Genomic DNA, 13,851 nt, shown 5'->3' with positions numbered 1-13,851 from the left:
AACTTTACTTTGTAAATGCTCGTGGGTGAACTACAGAGTTCATAGGAGGCAGTACTCAGCTTTGGAATGACTTACCTTGCTTTCTTGTTTTACAGCTATACCAGTCAGAAAATGGGACTATAACAGAAGAAGATTTAGGTCATATCCTGAAGACTGCCATGGGTGTGTCACAGATTGACGTTACGCATCTTTTTAGAGCTGTAGATGAAGAAGAAAAAGGGAAGATTACATATGGTAAGCACGTGAAGTGGATCTGAACTGTCGCAACATTAAAATTGCCTGAATTTGTGTTGATATACAAACCTGCAACATTTTAATTTGAATTGGTCTTTTTAGTGGACTCGGTTTTATAATCCTAAAAGCACTCCAGTCAGAGTAAATTTAGTTTAAAATAATAATAATAATAAAGAAGTCTGAGTTTCACTTTTTTTTCCCCCCAAGTTTCATGTTTACATGTTCAGAAGGTTTTTTTCCCTTCTACATTGTCAGATAATGCTTTTACTAGCTCTGTTAACATCTCTGTGACTTCAGTGCATGTGAATATGTAGGTTTAAGAATGTAGCTCTGTCCTGTTGCGTTGTCTTTTAAATGTTCTTTGTTATTTCTGTCCTCCCAGTATATAGGGAAAAAAAGACTTTCTGCTCCAATCATTTTTCAGCCTGTTTGAAAGTAAGTCATGCATGTGGAGGATGGAAGGAGGTATTGAACAGGCTGCTGAATATATAATCTGTAATTCAGGTGATATGGAGGCTAGAAAGTTGCTTTTTTTTTTTTTTTTCTTCTCCAATTGAGAGAACTAGGTGAATCGATTATGCTGAGTCTCAAAGTACTTGTTTATTACTTCAGTTTCTTCATCTCTTACACAGTAAAATTCTAAGTTTCGTTGCATCATTCAAGTATAAGTTGTCGATAGCAGGTAGTAGCTCATATTTCAAATAGAAGTGCTTTGTGATATGGCCGTGTTGTAATGGTTTTCCATCAAAATAATTCATATGCTTTTGATTTGTAAAAATGTTATTTAACACCAATATTAGTAAATTAGTTTCTACACTAGTATTTCCCATATTTTCTTATCTCTTGCCTCCATGATTCCCACTGTACTACCCCTTTTCTCTCTGTAATCCTTATCCGTCATCTCCCCAGCATTTCCACATAGATCCTATGCTATTGCCCTTTTGCTTCCTGTCACTCCCTGTTGTCTCCCAGCTCATTCAAATGGTGACTCAACTTTTTTCCCACCACTATCACCAAAAATAACATCAGAGAATCTAAGCATCTTATCTCGGTAGGACTCTAATTTTGGTACATCAAATTATTTGAGGAAAAGCTAAATTTGAAACAAGTGTACTTAAAATGGTTTGTGTGAGTTATCAAGGAATTCTTATTTAATGTCATTCTTTGACAGTACCCAGTTGCTCTTAAATCTGCAGTGCACCTGACAGATCACAGTATGTTTACATCACCAGAAAATCTAAGCCATGACAGTGACCATTGGAGCATTTAGTGAGAGTCACAGCTATTATTATTTTCTCGCATTCAAGAGTAATCCTTTGTGAGGCTACTCAGGGTACGATGGTGTGTATATCACTCAACATTTTTCTTGGGTCTTTTTCTGAGAAAAATCCTGAGAGACACTGCAGGGAATTTCTAACTTATCTGAAAGCTTATCAGTAAAAATAAGTGTCCGTTTGTGGTGAAGAATTGGAAGATGAAAGTAAACTTTTGGCATCATTTTTTTCTGTCTTGAAAGTTCTTTTCCATAAATATTTGATGTCTTGCCTTGCATGAGAATGCTCATCTTTACATGTGATCTGTTGCACACAAACAGTAAAGAAGGAGAGGGAGAGAACTTGTAAATAATACTCCTTCTGAAGGCATTATCCAGATAATTTACAAGAAAGAAAATGCTTGTATGCTCTGCAGGAGTGCAAGGCGTTGGTGAAGGGAGTGTGGAAATAGAGGAGTATTGTGAATGTGCAACTTGCATCAGGAATGTGAAGTAGTGGGGTTGTATCATAAAGGCAGGAGAAAAACCTTTCATTTGAAGCTCCTGTCATGCAATGTGAACTTAATGTGAAAGTGTAGATGGTTCACTCCACTCTGGCTTCATTTTTGTCCCTCTTCATCCCTTTCCTTATAGTCGTTGTGGAAAGTATATTTTTTTTCTCTCCAGGTTTTTAATGCATTAATTTTCTGAAAAGGTGCAGTATTTTTTACAAAGAATTACCTAGAATGGTAAATACAGTAAATATGCTAATCTTTCCCTGCAAAAAGTGTTATGTTTAGTACTGTTGGTTAAATTTTCATATTTGTCTTACTTTAGCTGGGCTAACTGTCTGGATCACAGAATCACAGAATCTCAGAATGACCCGGGTTGGAAGGGACCTCAAGGATCATGTAGTTCCAACCCCCCTGCCTGGCAGGGCCACCAAACATACACCTTTACTAGATCAGGTTGCCCAGGGCCCCGTTCAACCTGGTCTTGAACACCTCCAAGGACGGGGCATCCACAACCTCCCTGGGCAGCCTGTTCCAGGGCCTAACCACTCTTCTAGAGAAGAACTTCCCCCCAACATCCAACCTAAATGACCTTTTCCTTCCAGAAGTCTATTTTTCTGTTGTCGTTTTATGATGTACACGTGTTTGGAACATGTTCCAGGATACCTGTATACGTGTGTGTGTATGTATAGTTGGATTCAGCAAATCATAGAATCACCAAGATTGGAAGACATCTCCAAGATCATCAAGTGCAGCAACCCACCTATCTCCAGTTTTTCTCCACTAAGCCACATCTCTCAGTGCATTGTTTAAATGTTTCTTGAACACCTCCAGGAACGGTGACTCAACCACCTCCCTGGGCAGCCCATTCCAGCACTTGAATACTCTTTTGGTGAAGAAATTTTTCCTAATTTCCAACCTGAATCTTCCCTGGTACAACTTGAGGCCATTCTCTCTAGTCCTATTCCTAGTTGTGAGGGAGAAGAGGCTGACCCTCACCTTGCCACAACTTCCTTTCAGGTTGTTGTAAAGAGCAATAAGGTCTCCCCTGAGCCTCCTTCAGACAAAAGTGCTTAAATGCTTTGAATCTGACAAATCGGTTTGCTCTCAAGTGTTCCTGGTACTGCTACTGTTATGTATTTTAAATATAAAAATTGTTTTAGATTTCCTTCTTGGAAAAGATCAGTTGTGCCAGTTTTTTTGCATTGGAAAAAGAAAAGTTGCATTGAAATTACTGTCAAAAGAAAAATCTCTGCTGTAAGCATTTTTAGACACTTAAGATCCCACCCCCAGGCCCCATGACTCTGATATCATTAATGTGCTACATCAGCCTGTGTGGTATATATAGGTTTTCTAACGTGGATTTAGTGTTGGCTTTGTTCTGAATATCATCAGCTTTTGCTGAATTCACAAAATCCAAAGTATTTTATATCCATACAAGTTGTCTTCTGCTTGAAGAAGGGTGAAGTTATGTTTATTGCATTCTCCTCGCATATCCCTTTGCAACAGTACTGAGCAACAACTTTGGTGCCCCTTTGGACCAAGCAACATTCACTTGCAATTTGCTATGCTGAAAAATCATGCTGTCTCAAACAGAAGGGTGGTGGAAAGGGAAAGCTCTGACAGATTCTTTCTTTCACAGCAGCCCTGTAGCACCAGGAGAAACTGGGCTTCGCTCCTCCTAAAGGTTATTTTAGTTGTCATCTGCTCTGCACTGGAAGCCGCTCACAGTGTTGTGAGGTCATGAGCTCTTCCAGTAATAACAGTGAGTTTGAGTGGGCTGTCTGCCACATGCTGTAGGTGACAGGGTGACTTAGTGACAGTGTTCACATCCGGCTTCCTCCAGTGTCAGTTTACATTATAAAATAGCTTTTTGCAACTTGGCTCCTCTCTGGTATCCTTTGTTTAATTGATGTCTGAACAAACGATCTTAAAGGCAGACTGACAAGGCTTCAGTGCAGGACTTCTAATACAATAAATTCTTGGCAGTGAGGAATCAGCTCAACTTCCAGAGGGAGTGAATCTTGCTCTTTCTATTGTTTTACAAATACACAAAACCTGAAATTATGGAATTCAAGATGTTTTAATTGAGAACTGGATAAATCAGCTTCTCATGATATCGTTCTCTAAAATATTAAGAGCTTTGGAATGCTAAGATCTTGGAAGTGGGAGGCAGCAATTATAGCTGCATTTAGGTTGAAGAGAATTAACAAGGCAAAGTATTTTAAAGGGCATGCTTGCATGAGACTTTCCAGCTTTCAAGAAGTGACTGCTCATGCTGCTCTTTGTTCCTCAGCTGGAGGGCTTCCTCCCTTCCCCCGCTGAATAGTGAGATGCTATGTCAGGGCATGTCCTCATACATTTTAATGCAGATCTGAGCCTGTTTTCCCTTCAACATACAAGCTAAGTTCAGCTTTGAAATGTTTTAAGATAACCCTTTGTGGCATCTTAGTTCTGGGGATGTAGTAGACTGCTGAAAACCTCAAACAAGCGGTTTTTTCCACGGTCATCTGCTATTTTCTCCAAAGTCGTCATGTGATTTTTATCTTGTAAGTACTCAAATTTAGTGTCCTTCTGTTCCAGAGAACTGATTCTGTTTAATATATTTTTTTCTAGATGACTTCTACAGATTTGCTGAATTGCAGCCACACTTTGCAGAAGACTATCTCTATCCTGATCAGATGGTAGCTGAGAGTGGATTGAAAACTTCCTCTCTTTCTGCTCCAAATGGTATCTGTACTGACTTCAGCCCAGAAAATGCTGAAGATAAAAACAAGCCCCTGCAGAAGAAATGGAACTAACACTACAACTGTTATCTTCCTCTCCTGGTGAGAGGATTATCTTTTCTTGGAATTTTCATAAGTCACTCCAATTATATAGCAAATACCAATTTTGTGTGTGGAAGTTCTTCTACCTTAATACCGTTCTTTGATTCATATGCGCTATATTTAACAATATGTTCCAGGTTACTGGGGGAGGTATTTTTATTTTTAATTTGTTTTTCCAAAAGGACTTTGAGAGGCAAAAATGTGAATGTGCTTCATTATTAATGTTCATATTTAAAAGGAAGCAGCACTCTTATTTATATTCCACTGGCTAGTTTCATGTACAAAGTGTCGCACAAATTGTGCATGTATAAAGAAACTGTAGTTACTATGGTGTAAAGTGCACTTTGGTGATTAGTGTTTTCCCTAGTTATGGGGATGTTTATTTGGGGCCAAATTTTGCTGTTCATATTTGCATAGTCAGTCTAGTTTTCAGTGGGATTATGCCATTGAGCAAGGCAAGCACTTTTTGGCCCCTTATCTTTTAGTTCCAGTGAACAGTTCCAAAACAGTCATGCAAAAACTTGATGAGGATCACTTCTGTGTTTTGGTTTTTTTTATTGTTGGATGACAAAATTGCTTCTCTTTCAGTCTATTCCATGGTAGAATGAAAAGGAAAGGCTCCTTGTCCTCTGCCCCAGCACTTTTCTACTGTAATCTTCTTCCAGATGCAATTAAACATTTTTTTTCCCCCAAACTGACATGCCACATGCTGTATGCAAAGAGCTGACAAAACTGTGCTTTTCTCTTATCCACACAATATTTATATGGCAGATGTTTACACAATCATATTTATCAGGAATCAGGGTTTCTTTTGTGGCAAGTCTGTACATACAGATGACTTATCGTGAAAGATACTAGAAAAACTTAAAGTATATGAACACAAATATGAAAAGGTTGCAGTTACTCCAGAAGCCAGTAACAAGGTGTGTTACAATATTTAGTACTAATGTTTCCTATATTTCCTTTTGTAAATCTAGATGCCTTAATTGTCAATGGAGATCTCAGAGAAATTAAAATTAGTGTGAAACCACATATCTCCACTGATGAGGAAATGAGCCAAAGGCCTCAAAGAGTAGGAAGGAGAACCGTGTCATAAAAGATCTGTGATGGCAGCTCTCCTTCCAAATAAAAACTACATCTATTTTCAAATCATTTTTGTGACTAATTCTGCAGGCTGCACTAAAATATGAGGATTTCATAACTGGAAAACTGTCACTGAGACTCGATTACCACATGTTAATACAAAACTAGATTTGAAGGGTGGAATCTCAGCAGAAGGATGTCTGTTCATACCAAATGCTTTTATTATTGTTGTTTTTAAATAAGGAGTTTTTTGTTGCTTTTTTTTGTTGTTGTTTCTTTTTAAAGCCCATTTTAGGGTATTGGAATGTGTCCTTAGAAATCCTTAACTGTCTGTGGGAAGTCTCCAAATTGAAATTGGCATTAATAGAATACATATAGGAAATCAAACTGTAAGAAATAATGCTTTTTTGTGGGGTATGCAGACGTACATCTTCATTTTGAGATAGTAATTTTTTTTTTTTATTTACCTAGATAATGCATGCCAGGCTGGCAGGGGTGCCACAGGTTGGCAGGCAAGATTTAAGCTGAAACTGATCATGAGAAGTTATGGGCACAACTTGAAATTAAGACACAAGGAACTACACTTAAATGGGACTTGTCAGGTACACAGAGGGAGCTGGGGATAACTGTATAAAAGTCCTTGAGACAGGTATTGAGCATTACTAACTGAACACAGTTAACTGATTGCTGCAGAAAAATGTTTGTCATCATGAGATGCATAAACACTTGCAGCCTGTGAGAAGGGTGGTGGTCTTTGTGTTACCAGGAATTGGTAAGGCCTTACATCTGTCTGTTTTGGGGCACTTGAGAAAGATGAGGAGTGGCTGGATGGAGGCTGAAGGAAAGAAAATTTTCAGTGGATCTTGCAATATCTTTATTTAATTTAGGAAGGGAGACTGGAGGAAGATGTGAAACCAATCTTCAAATATGGAAAAAGCTGCAAAAAGGAAGATCAGAATAATCTTTACTCTGCCTCCATAGTAGAAATGGGGGTATTCATATCAAAGATAGGATGAACGTTCCAATACTTCTAGTTAAGATATGGAGTGGGTCTTCTAGGTGGGATGAGGAGCCTTCCTTCACTGGAGGTTTTGAAAACAGAACAGAAAGCAAAGACACTGTTGATTTTTGTTGATTATAACCCCATGGTTGTAGGGATAGATCTCCTGAGGACTATTTTGTGTGATTATATATAGCGTATTTCAGTCAATATTTAAGGCCAAGTAGATGAGCTGTAGAGTCTGAGCATATCACATCCCCTCTGCAAGACATTCAACAGTGCTTGGCTCAGGCTGTCAGTCTCTAAGATAGTTATCTTCTGTTTTGATATGTGAGCTTGGGAACTGGAGAATTTCAAAGTGCAGGGGATGAGACAGGGTTCCCTGACATGCTTTACTGAAAAGAAGAAAAGCTCAGTATCCCATAGACAACCTTAGGGAAGTTCCAGGAAAAATAATAAAATTGTTCTACGTCTGTGGAAAAAAAACAGAGCAAGCTGGCTGAAGCTGTCTAAATATGAGCATGTCTACTTTCTATGTATGGTGCTTGGGGTTCTAAAAAGGCAAAGAGTTAATTTTGTCTCTCCTCTCTAGTGAGGGAGACATCTCCCAGTTGTGGTGAACGTAATAACTGCAGACGAGTGCAGCTAAGCTGTTGCAGTGTTTGGGTTTAAAGGGTGCTGCAGCCTGTGATAGATGGCCCTTCAATACAACATTGGATGGTGAAGATGCATTGAGAACTGTGTGCATTATTGAGCTCTAACCAGAGCTGTTGAAAAAAGCTGGTGAGCAGTATCTTGCTTGGTGAGCAAGCAGCCAGCGTCTATAATGAATTGCATTTGTTCCTGCTTTTGTGAGATTGATCTACGTAGAGAAATAAGATGAATGAGACATGAAGTCCTGATCACTCTGTTAAACTTCAGATAATATCATTAAAAACTGAGTATCCAGGGGATTTCAGCATCTGGAGTATTCAAGATTATGATATTAGACTGCCTTGTAGTGACAGAAAATCCACATTAGTGTAGGGGATAAACTCAGACTTTGTGGGTTGAGACCTGCTGTGTGTTGTATTTCTGCAACACAGTTCACTACAATTTGTCCATCAATCTCACCAATTACATGTTTTAGTAGTTCCACACAAAAGGTAACCAGCCGTGGAGCAGTTGGGTTGTGACACTCTCAGTAGCTTGTGCTGAACTGCAAGGGTAGAAGTGAAAGCTTCCTTTCCCATTCACCAGATGATAACAAGTAAGTGCTTCCAACTGAAGTGTTACGGATTTTTACAAACAGCGGCATCTTTCACAATGATTTGATTAGTGATCCTTCACAAAAAACAATGCAGAGGTGTGTGAAGACATGGCACTTGTCTGATGTGCGTTTTGCTGCTTTTGTGAAATATTGCCATCCCTTGCTAGCAGAGCTTTTGCATCAGACTGAATTTCTATGTACTGTATAAGAGATTCTCAGTCAAGGCTTTGTTATTTTGATGTGGTTGAGCAAGTGTGCTATGTGCTTTGAGTGTACTTAGCACAGAAAACAATGGAATCCGAGATACCTAAGAAGTGTTTTGGTTTTTGTTGCTTCATTTGTTGTTTCAATTATAATTTAAAAAGGAAAAAAAAAAACCAAACCCAAAACACAACTATGAATAGCAACAGAAATTTAGGAGGTACAAAGCATATTTAAACCACTGTCTCCACCACAGAAAGGCAGAGTTCTATTACGGATTTATCATGAGCGCAGTGCAGTAAGTAGTTACATTTAATAGGTGTTATAGGCAAATTGTGATCCTAAAGGAGAAATCAGTTGTAGACCTAATTTTACACCTATTAATTTACACTACATATTTCAATGTGTATCTCAATGAAGCTGGAATCCTCTTAAAAAGTAACCAGACCCCTGTGTGTTTGCTAATCCCGATCTGAAGGTCATGAAGCTTAATTGAAAAGGAGATGTGTGCATTAAGGAAGTGATGCAATCTCTTTAGAGGGAAAGCCACAGGAAGTAAATAGTTGTTTTGCACATAGCTGTTTATTAATATTTAAAAGCAAACTGCATAGACCTGTTAGCTAGTTAAAGCATTGGGATGCTAGGAAAATGTTTTTATTCATAATATGTAGTAAAGCCTTTCTGAAAAAGGGATTGTTGCACTTTAACACTTACATAATTCGATACATTTTTTTCTGAAGATATCTTTATTGCATTTCTGCATTCCTTTATCAGGCTGTGCTTTTCTCTCTGAACAAATCCCTGCAGATGATCTTTTTACTTTTCAGGTATCTGAACTTCAGGTAACACGGCTGGTTCTCAGTTGTAAAATAAAAATAGGAAAAGTAGGTCCAACAGCTTGAAAATGATCATAAGAATGAATAATCCTCACCTTTGTTCAGTCTGACAAGTGAAACCTCAAGGTCTGGCTCATAGATGAGCAGAAGACTAAAACAGTCATTTGGGTAATTTTGCTTTCCAGAACATGTTCAAACAGCTAGCAATTAAGTCAGCCATTCTTCAGTCAAAGCATGATGTCCTGAAGGTACTGCAGCCTCTTCTAAGTAATGTCCAAGTCACGGGCTGCGCAGCCAGCAATATTTAAGTGATTCTCCCTCTTTTTCTTACGAAGATCAGAAAAAAAGTGCTCTGTGATGGGAACCTTGGAAGGCATCCTTAAAAGTAAAATCCTGCAGAACCTCCTCAAAGCAACGAGATCTGCCATACTGTGCTATATCTAAGGCAGTGAACTGGGTATACAAGTTAGTCACTAATGCTCTGATCCAAATGGGCATAAATGACTTAATGCTCAGGTGTAACTGCAGAGAATAAGGCAGCAAAGAGAACATGCCTGAATTTGCATCTGTACTTCATCTCATACTGGTCAAGTCAAGGCAGCTCCTTTCTCTAGGAAACCACTCAGGTTTATTTCAAGACATTAATTATTATGTTTATGAGTGGAGGAGTGTGTTGTTTTGTAGAAGATAGCTTATTTTTCCCCCAGATGTTATGATGTGCTTCATCATAAGTAACGGGACTAAATTAAAGTGGGTGATATGGGAGAAAGCAGGTTTAAAAGACTTTTTAAATGGAGGGTTCACCATTTCTTTGAAAGACAGTGAGACCTTTTGCAACAGCTGACTGTCTAGATTGCCTTGCAGGCTTTTTAGGCAAAATAATTTTGTTATTTACATAATGGTAGGGGCTGCTCATTCTGTGTTCCCTTGCAAGGTGGCACGGTGTAGTTTTCCTGTGAGAGCTAATCTCTGTAACTGGTGAAGAGATCTCGAAAATGGTAGAATCGCTTCAGCACAGATGGCGTGAAAGTTATTCCTTTCGATTAATTTGGGGGTAGGGAGGGTGTTGGTTCTATTCATTTGGAGAGGATGAGTGCGTTTTGTTTTGTCTTTTTTTAACAATATATTTGTTATGTTTCTTGATTCTGAGCAGATGTTTGCACAGTGCTGTATGAACAAGCCAGCTCACTTGAGGTTAGCTTGGAGATAGTGAGAAGGATGTTGTACAGTATTCTGTGGATGTAACGTTAAGCTTCATTTTTTTCATTCCAACTAAAAAAAGAAGCAAGAGAAGTCATAATTCATAATAAGTCATAATGACATCTGTAATACTCTCTTCTGACATTATGAGTAGGTGTTACTTGAGAGTGCCGTTCCAGAGCCAAAGAATGCATTCTAGGAAAATCAGGCTGAACTTCTGCTCCTGAACCAGAATGCAGTAAAGTCATTAAGGCTGGCATAGCAGGAAAACTCTCACTGTACAGCTGGCCTTTCCCACAGTAGAGAAAGATATTTTCCATCTTTAGGACTGGTGAATTTATGTCCTTATATCTCTAGCTGTCTTGTTCTTTGAAGGTTGGCTGCAGTCTGAGGGAGACCTCACTGCTCTTAATCTTCAAAGTCATTCACAGACTGGTTTTACTGGCCAGGAAGGAGCAGGTGAACACTGAAGTTGTATTCTTATAACACTACCCAAATTGAAGACCCCCTGTACTGCTTTAGCTTGTGTCTGCCTTTTCTCATGCTTAAACCACTGCAAGTGTATCTAGGTCACAAGTTTGTGTTCGAGATGCTTAACTGTTTCTATGCACTTAGAAATTAGATACAGAAGTACAATACAGTGACATCTGCATTTGGGTTGACTTCTGACTTTGTCGCTCTTAGTGTGTGCCTGTTTAATTCCATGTTTAGAATGCAGTATGTGTCAGTAAACCAGTTCTCCTCATGGATACTGAAGAAAGCTGAAACTCAGACACTTTTCATCCTACCATGGTACTGGAGATGAAATTCATCCGATACTTTATTTTATATGAATGTGTATGGGGAAAACCCAAATACATGTCTTTTATTTGCTACCCAGCATGAAGACAATTTTGTAGTTTAAATGCTAAAGAAATAAACTTGTAAAATCTTGTATGCCCTAAGTATATATTTTTTGTCCTATGTTTTCTTTTATAGCAAAGTTTAAGCAAAATATTTCTTACATTTCTGAAAGGAAATTTAGTTTAGCCACTATTGTACTTTCCAGGCTACAAAAGCAGTTTTTAAGTAAACATCTACAAGTGAAATTGTATTTTTAAGAAGGTGGGTAAAGATCCCTTAAAATAAACATCTCTCCTTAGCAATTGTATATACTTAGACAAAAAGCAAATCAATTGCAGCTGCTTGTCTATATGGTTTGTGTTAGTGATTTGTTTATATTGTTTTCTGTAATTGCGCTACGGGTATTAAGAGCTCTGTGTAAACCACTAATGTTAGAAATAGGAGTCTGAAGTAAACCTCTTTAGAAGCGATAGATTTTGCATACTGGAGGATGACCAAGACTAAGCATCTGCTGACTTTTTTATTCTGTGCTATATAACTTCAATGTCCCGGCATTGTGTTGAAAATATCTGTTCAATGGGACCACTTCCTAAGCCTCTTTGTAATTCCCAACATCTATACAGGTGTACAAAATGTTTCTAATTTGATCACAGGTGCGAGTTCATCCTTTATTTTTTGTTATTATTATTACTATTTTTAAAGGAATAGAATACAGTAGCAGCAAGCTGAGAAGTAACGCAGTAAAAAGTGAAGATCTCTTGAATTATTGCTAGACTTGCATTGAGGACGTTGCTTATACGTTTTTCCAAGTATTGCTATGTTTCTGAACTCACTTGAGGATTTAAATGCAAAAGTTAAAACAAATAATTTACTTCAAAAATGATCACATTTTCTCTTCTCGTTACTGAACTCAATTTAGACACTGCCATGAAGAGGATGCTTTTAGTTGAAAACTTGTGCTGATAGGGCAGGAAGTTTGGTTTTGCAGGGACTCGTTTGCACGGTAGAAGGTGCTTGTTCCATCAGTGGTACAACTTCTGCTGACTTTAAGGCTGCTCAAGCAGACTTGCTCTGTTTCAATGTGCATATTGGCTGCAAGCTTTTTCTTATAGCCCTTGGATACGCAGTGTAAATCTGTAACAATATAAAGTGCTACTCGATAACAATAATAACCCGATTGCATTTTTGTGCTGTATATTTCCCTCCTATGGCTCCGAAGGTGTGTGTATATAGACTGTCTTTGCACTGAACTGACTATACTTCGTAGCTGAGAAGCAAAAGCAAGTTGTGTACTTAAAGATGATTGTAGTTTGTGGGGTCCAGAAATGCAAACGCTTTTTGCAGGATGTGAAGTATAGCTTCAGTGCAACAAATTTGATTTTTATATTTTTTATTAATATGCATGGAAGACTAGGGATGATATTTTCTAAAAAAAAATGAACTTGGTTTTGTACATTTTTCAATGTTTAAAACGATATGGTTTAACATTACCTCTGAAATACCGCTATCAGTAAATTCTTAAAGGAAAATACCTCAACTTGAGCATTCTTTTTTTCTTGCTAGTTGTCTGGTAGGTTGAAACGGACTATGGTGTGTGATGAACTAACTGAGCGAAACAGCAATGACGTAGAAGCTTCACCTGTGCTGTAAGTCGTGTGATTTACTGGAAGGGAACCAAATGATACACTCCAAGTGTTGATGTGCAGTGTACAATCATGGCTCGTTCTGCCCGACTGGATGTTTTCCTTATTAGTGGCTTGTAAATTTGAATTTTCATTGTGAAGCCAAATTAAAAATGAAGGAGAAAACATTCTGTTTCCTTTGGATTTTTTTTTTTCCTATGCACGTTTGTGATATACAACATGGTTTATAATAAGGTAAAGGACACAGTCGTAAGTGTGAATAGAACCAAGTTCATACATGTTTAGATGCACATTACTGATGGATGCCATGTTTGATGTGGCTGTGTGTGTATACAGGAGACTGGTGTTTACCTGACACCTGGGAGTATGAAACACGGGCTTAAGGTTTTTTGGTGTTGTAGGTGGTTTTTTGGTTTTGTAGGGTTGTAGGGTTGGCTGGCCATTCTGGGAGCTAAGGAAGCACTTGCTTCTCTTCTCACAGAATCACGGAATTGTAGGGGTTGGAAGGGACCTCTAGAGATTGAGTCCAACCTCCCTGCCAAATAATGCAGCTGTGTTCTTCCCATTGCAGCCATCAGGATCACAACTACCACCACAGGCTGTTCAGAGAAGAAAATGCAGACAAGCCATTTGCTACTGACACCACTGTTTCCCCCATTCTTCTCATTCAGATCCATCTAAAAGACCCAGCACATGGCTGCAGCCTCACCCAGCCCTGTTGTTTCATAGTTTCATAGTTTCATAGTTTCGTGCGTGTTGTTGACCACAGACACTTTCTCCTTGGTCGCCCTTTGAAGACAGTGACATCAATGCCTAGAGCGTGTCACGGTGCTACTTGGCAGAGCCCATATCTGCAGCCACATCTCATACCATACAATACAGAGATGCCAGGATCTATCCCCATCCTGCATCTGTGGCCTCCAGGTTGTCGGTTCACTCCATCCTGGGGATGGCTCCTCCATGCCTTTTT

At 38.7% G+C, this 13,851-nt stretch overlaps 1 protein-coding gene across 4 annotated transcripts in view; it reads left to right on the top strand.

Moving 5' to 3' along the window:
* Positions 1-13,046, top strand: part of LPCAT1 (lysophosphatidylcholine acyltransferase 1) — a 58,163-nt gene extending 45,117 nt beyond the window's left edge. For 2 of the 4 annotated variants that reach the window (XM_085540409.1, XM_085540411.1), the window contains exons 13-15: positions 96-234; positions 4,615-4,826; positions 12,802-13,046. In XM_085540409.1, coding sequence (XP_085396535.1) covers positions 96-234; positions 4,615-4,799 — 324 coding nt within the window. In that variant the 3' untranslated portion in view covers positions 4,800-4,826; positions 12,802-13,046. Of the gene's footprint in view, positions 1-95; positions 235-4,614 lie in introns of all 4 variants that reach the window. The other 2 variants (XM_015854267.3, XM_085540410.1) reach the window with 2 other exon arrangements.
* The last annotated feature ends 805 nt before the right edge of the window (positions 13,047-13,851 follow it).

Source organism: Coturnix japonica, chromosome 2 (assembly GCF_054131305.1).
Source record: "Coturnix japonica strain WE chromosome 2, WE-NBRP24, whole genome shotgun sequence".
Classification (NCBI taxonomy): Eukaryota; Metazoa; Chordata; class Aves; order Galliformes; family Phasianidae; genus Coturnix; species Coturnix japonica.
This window is presented reverse-complemented; position numbering and strand designations above follow the sequence as displayed.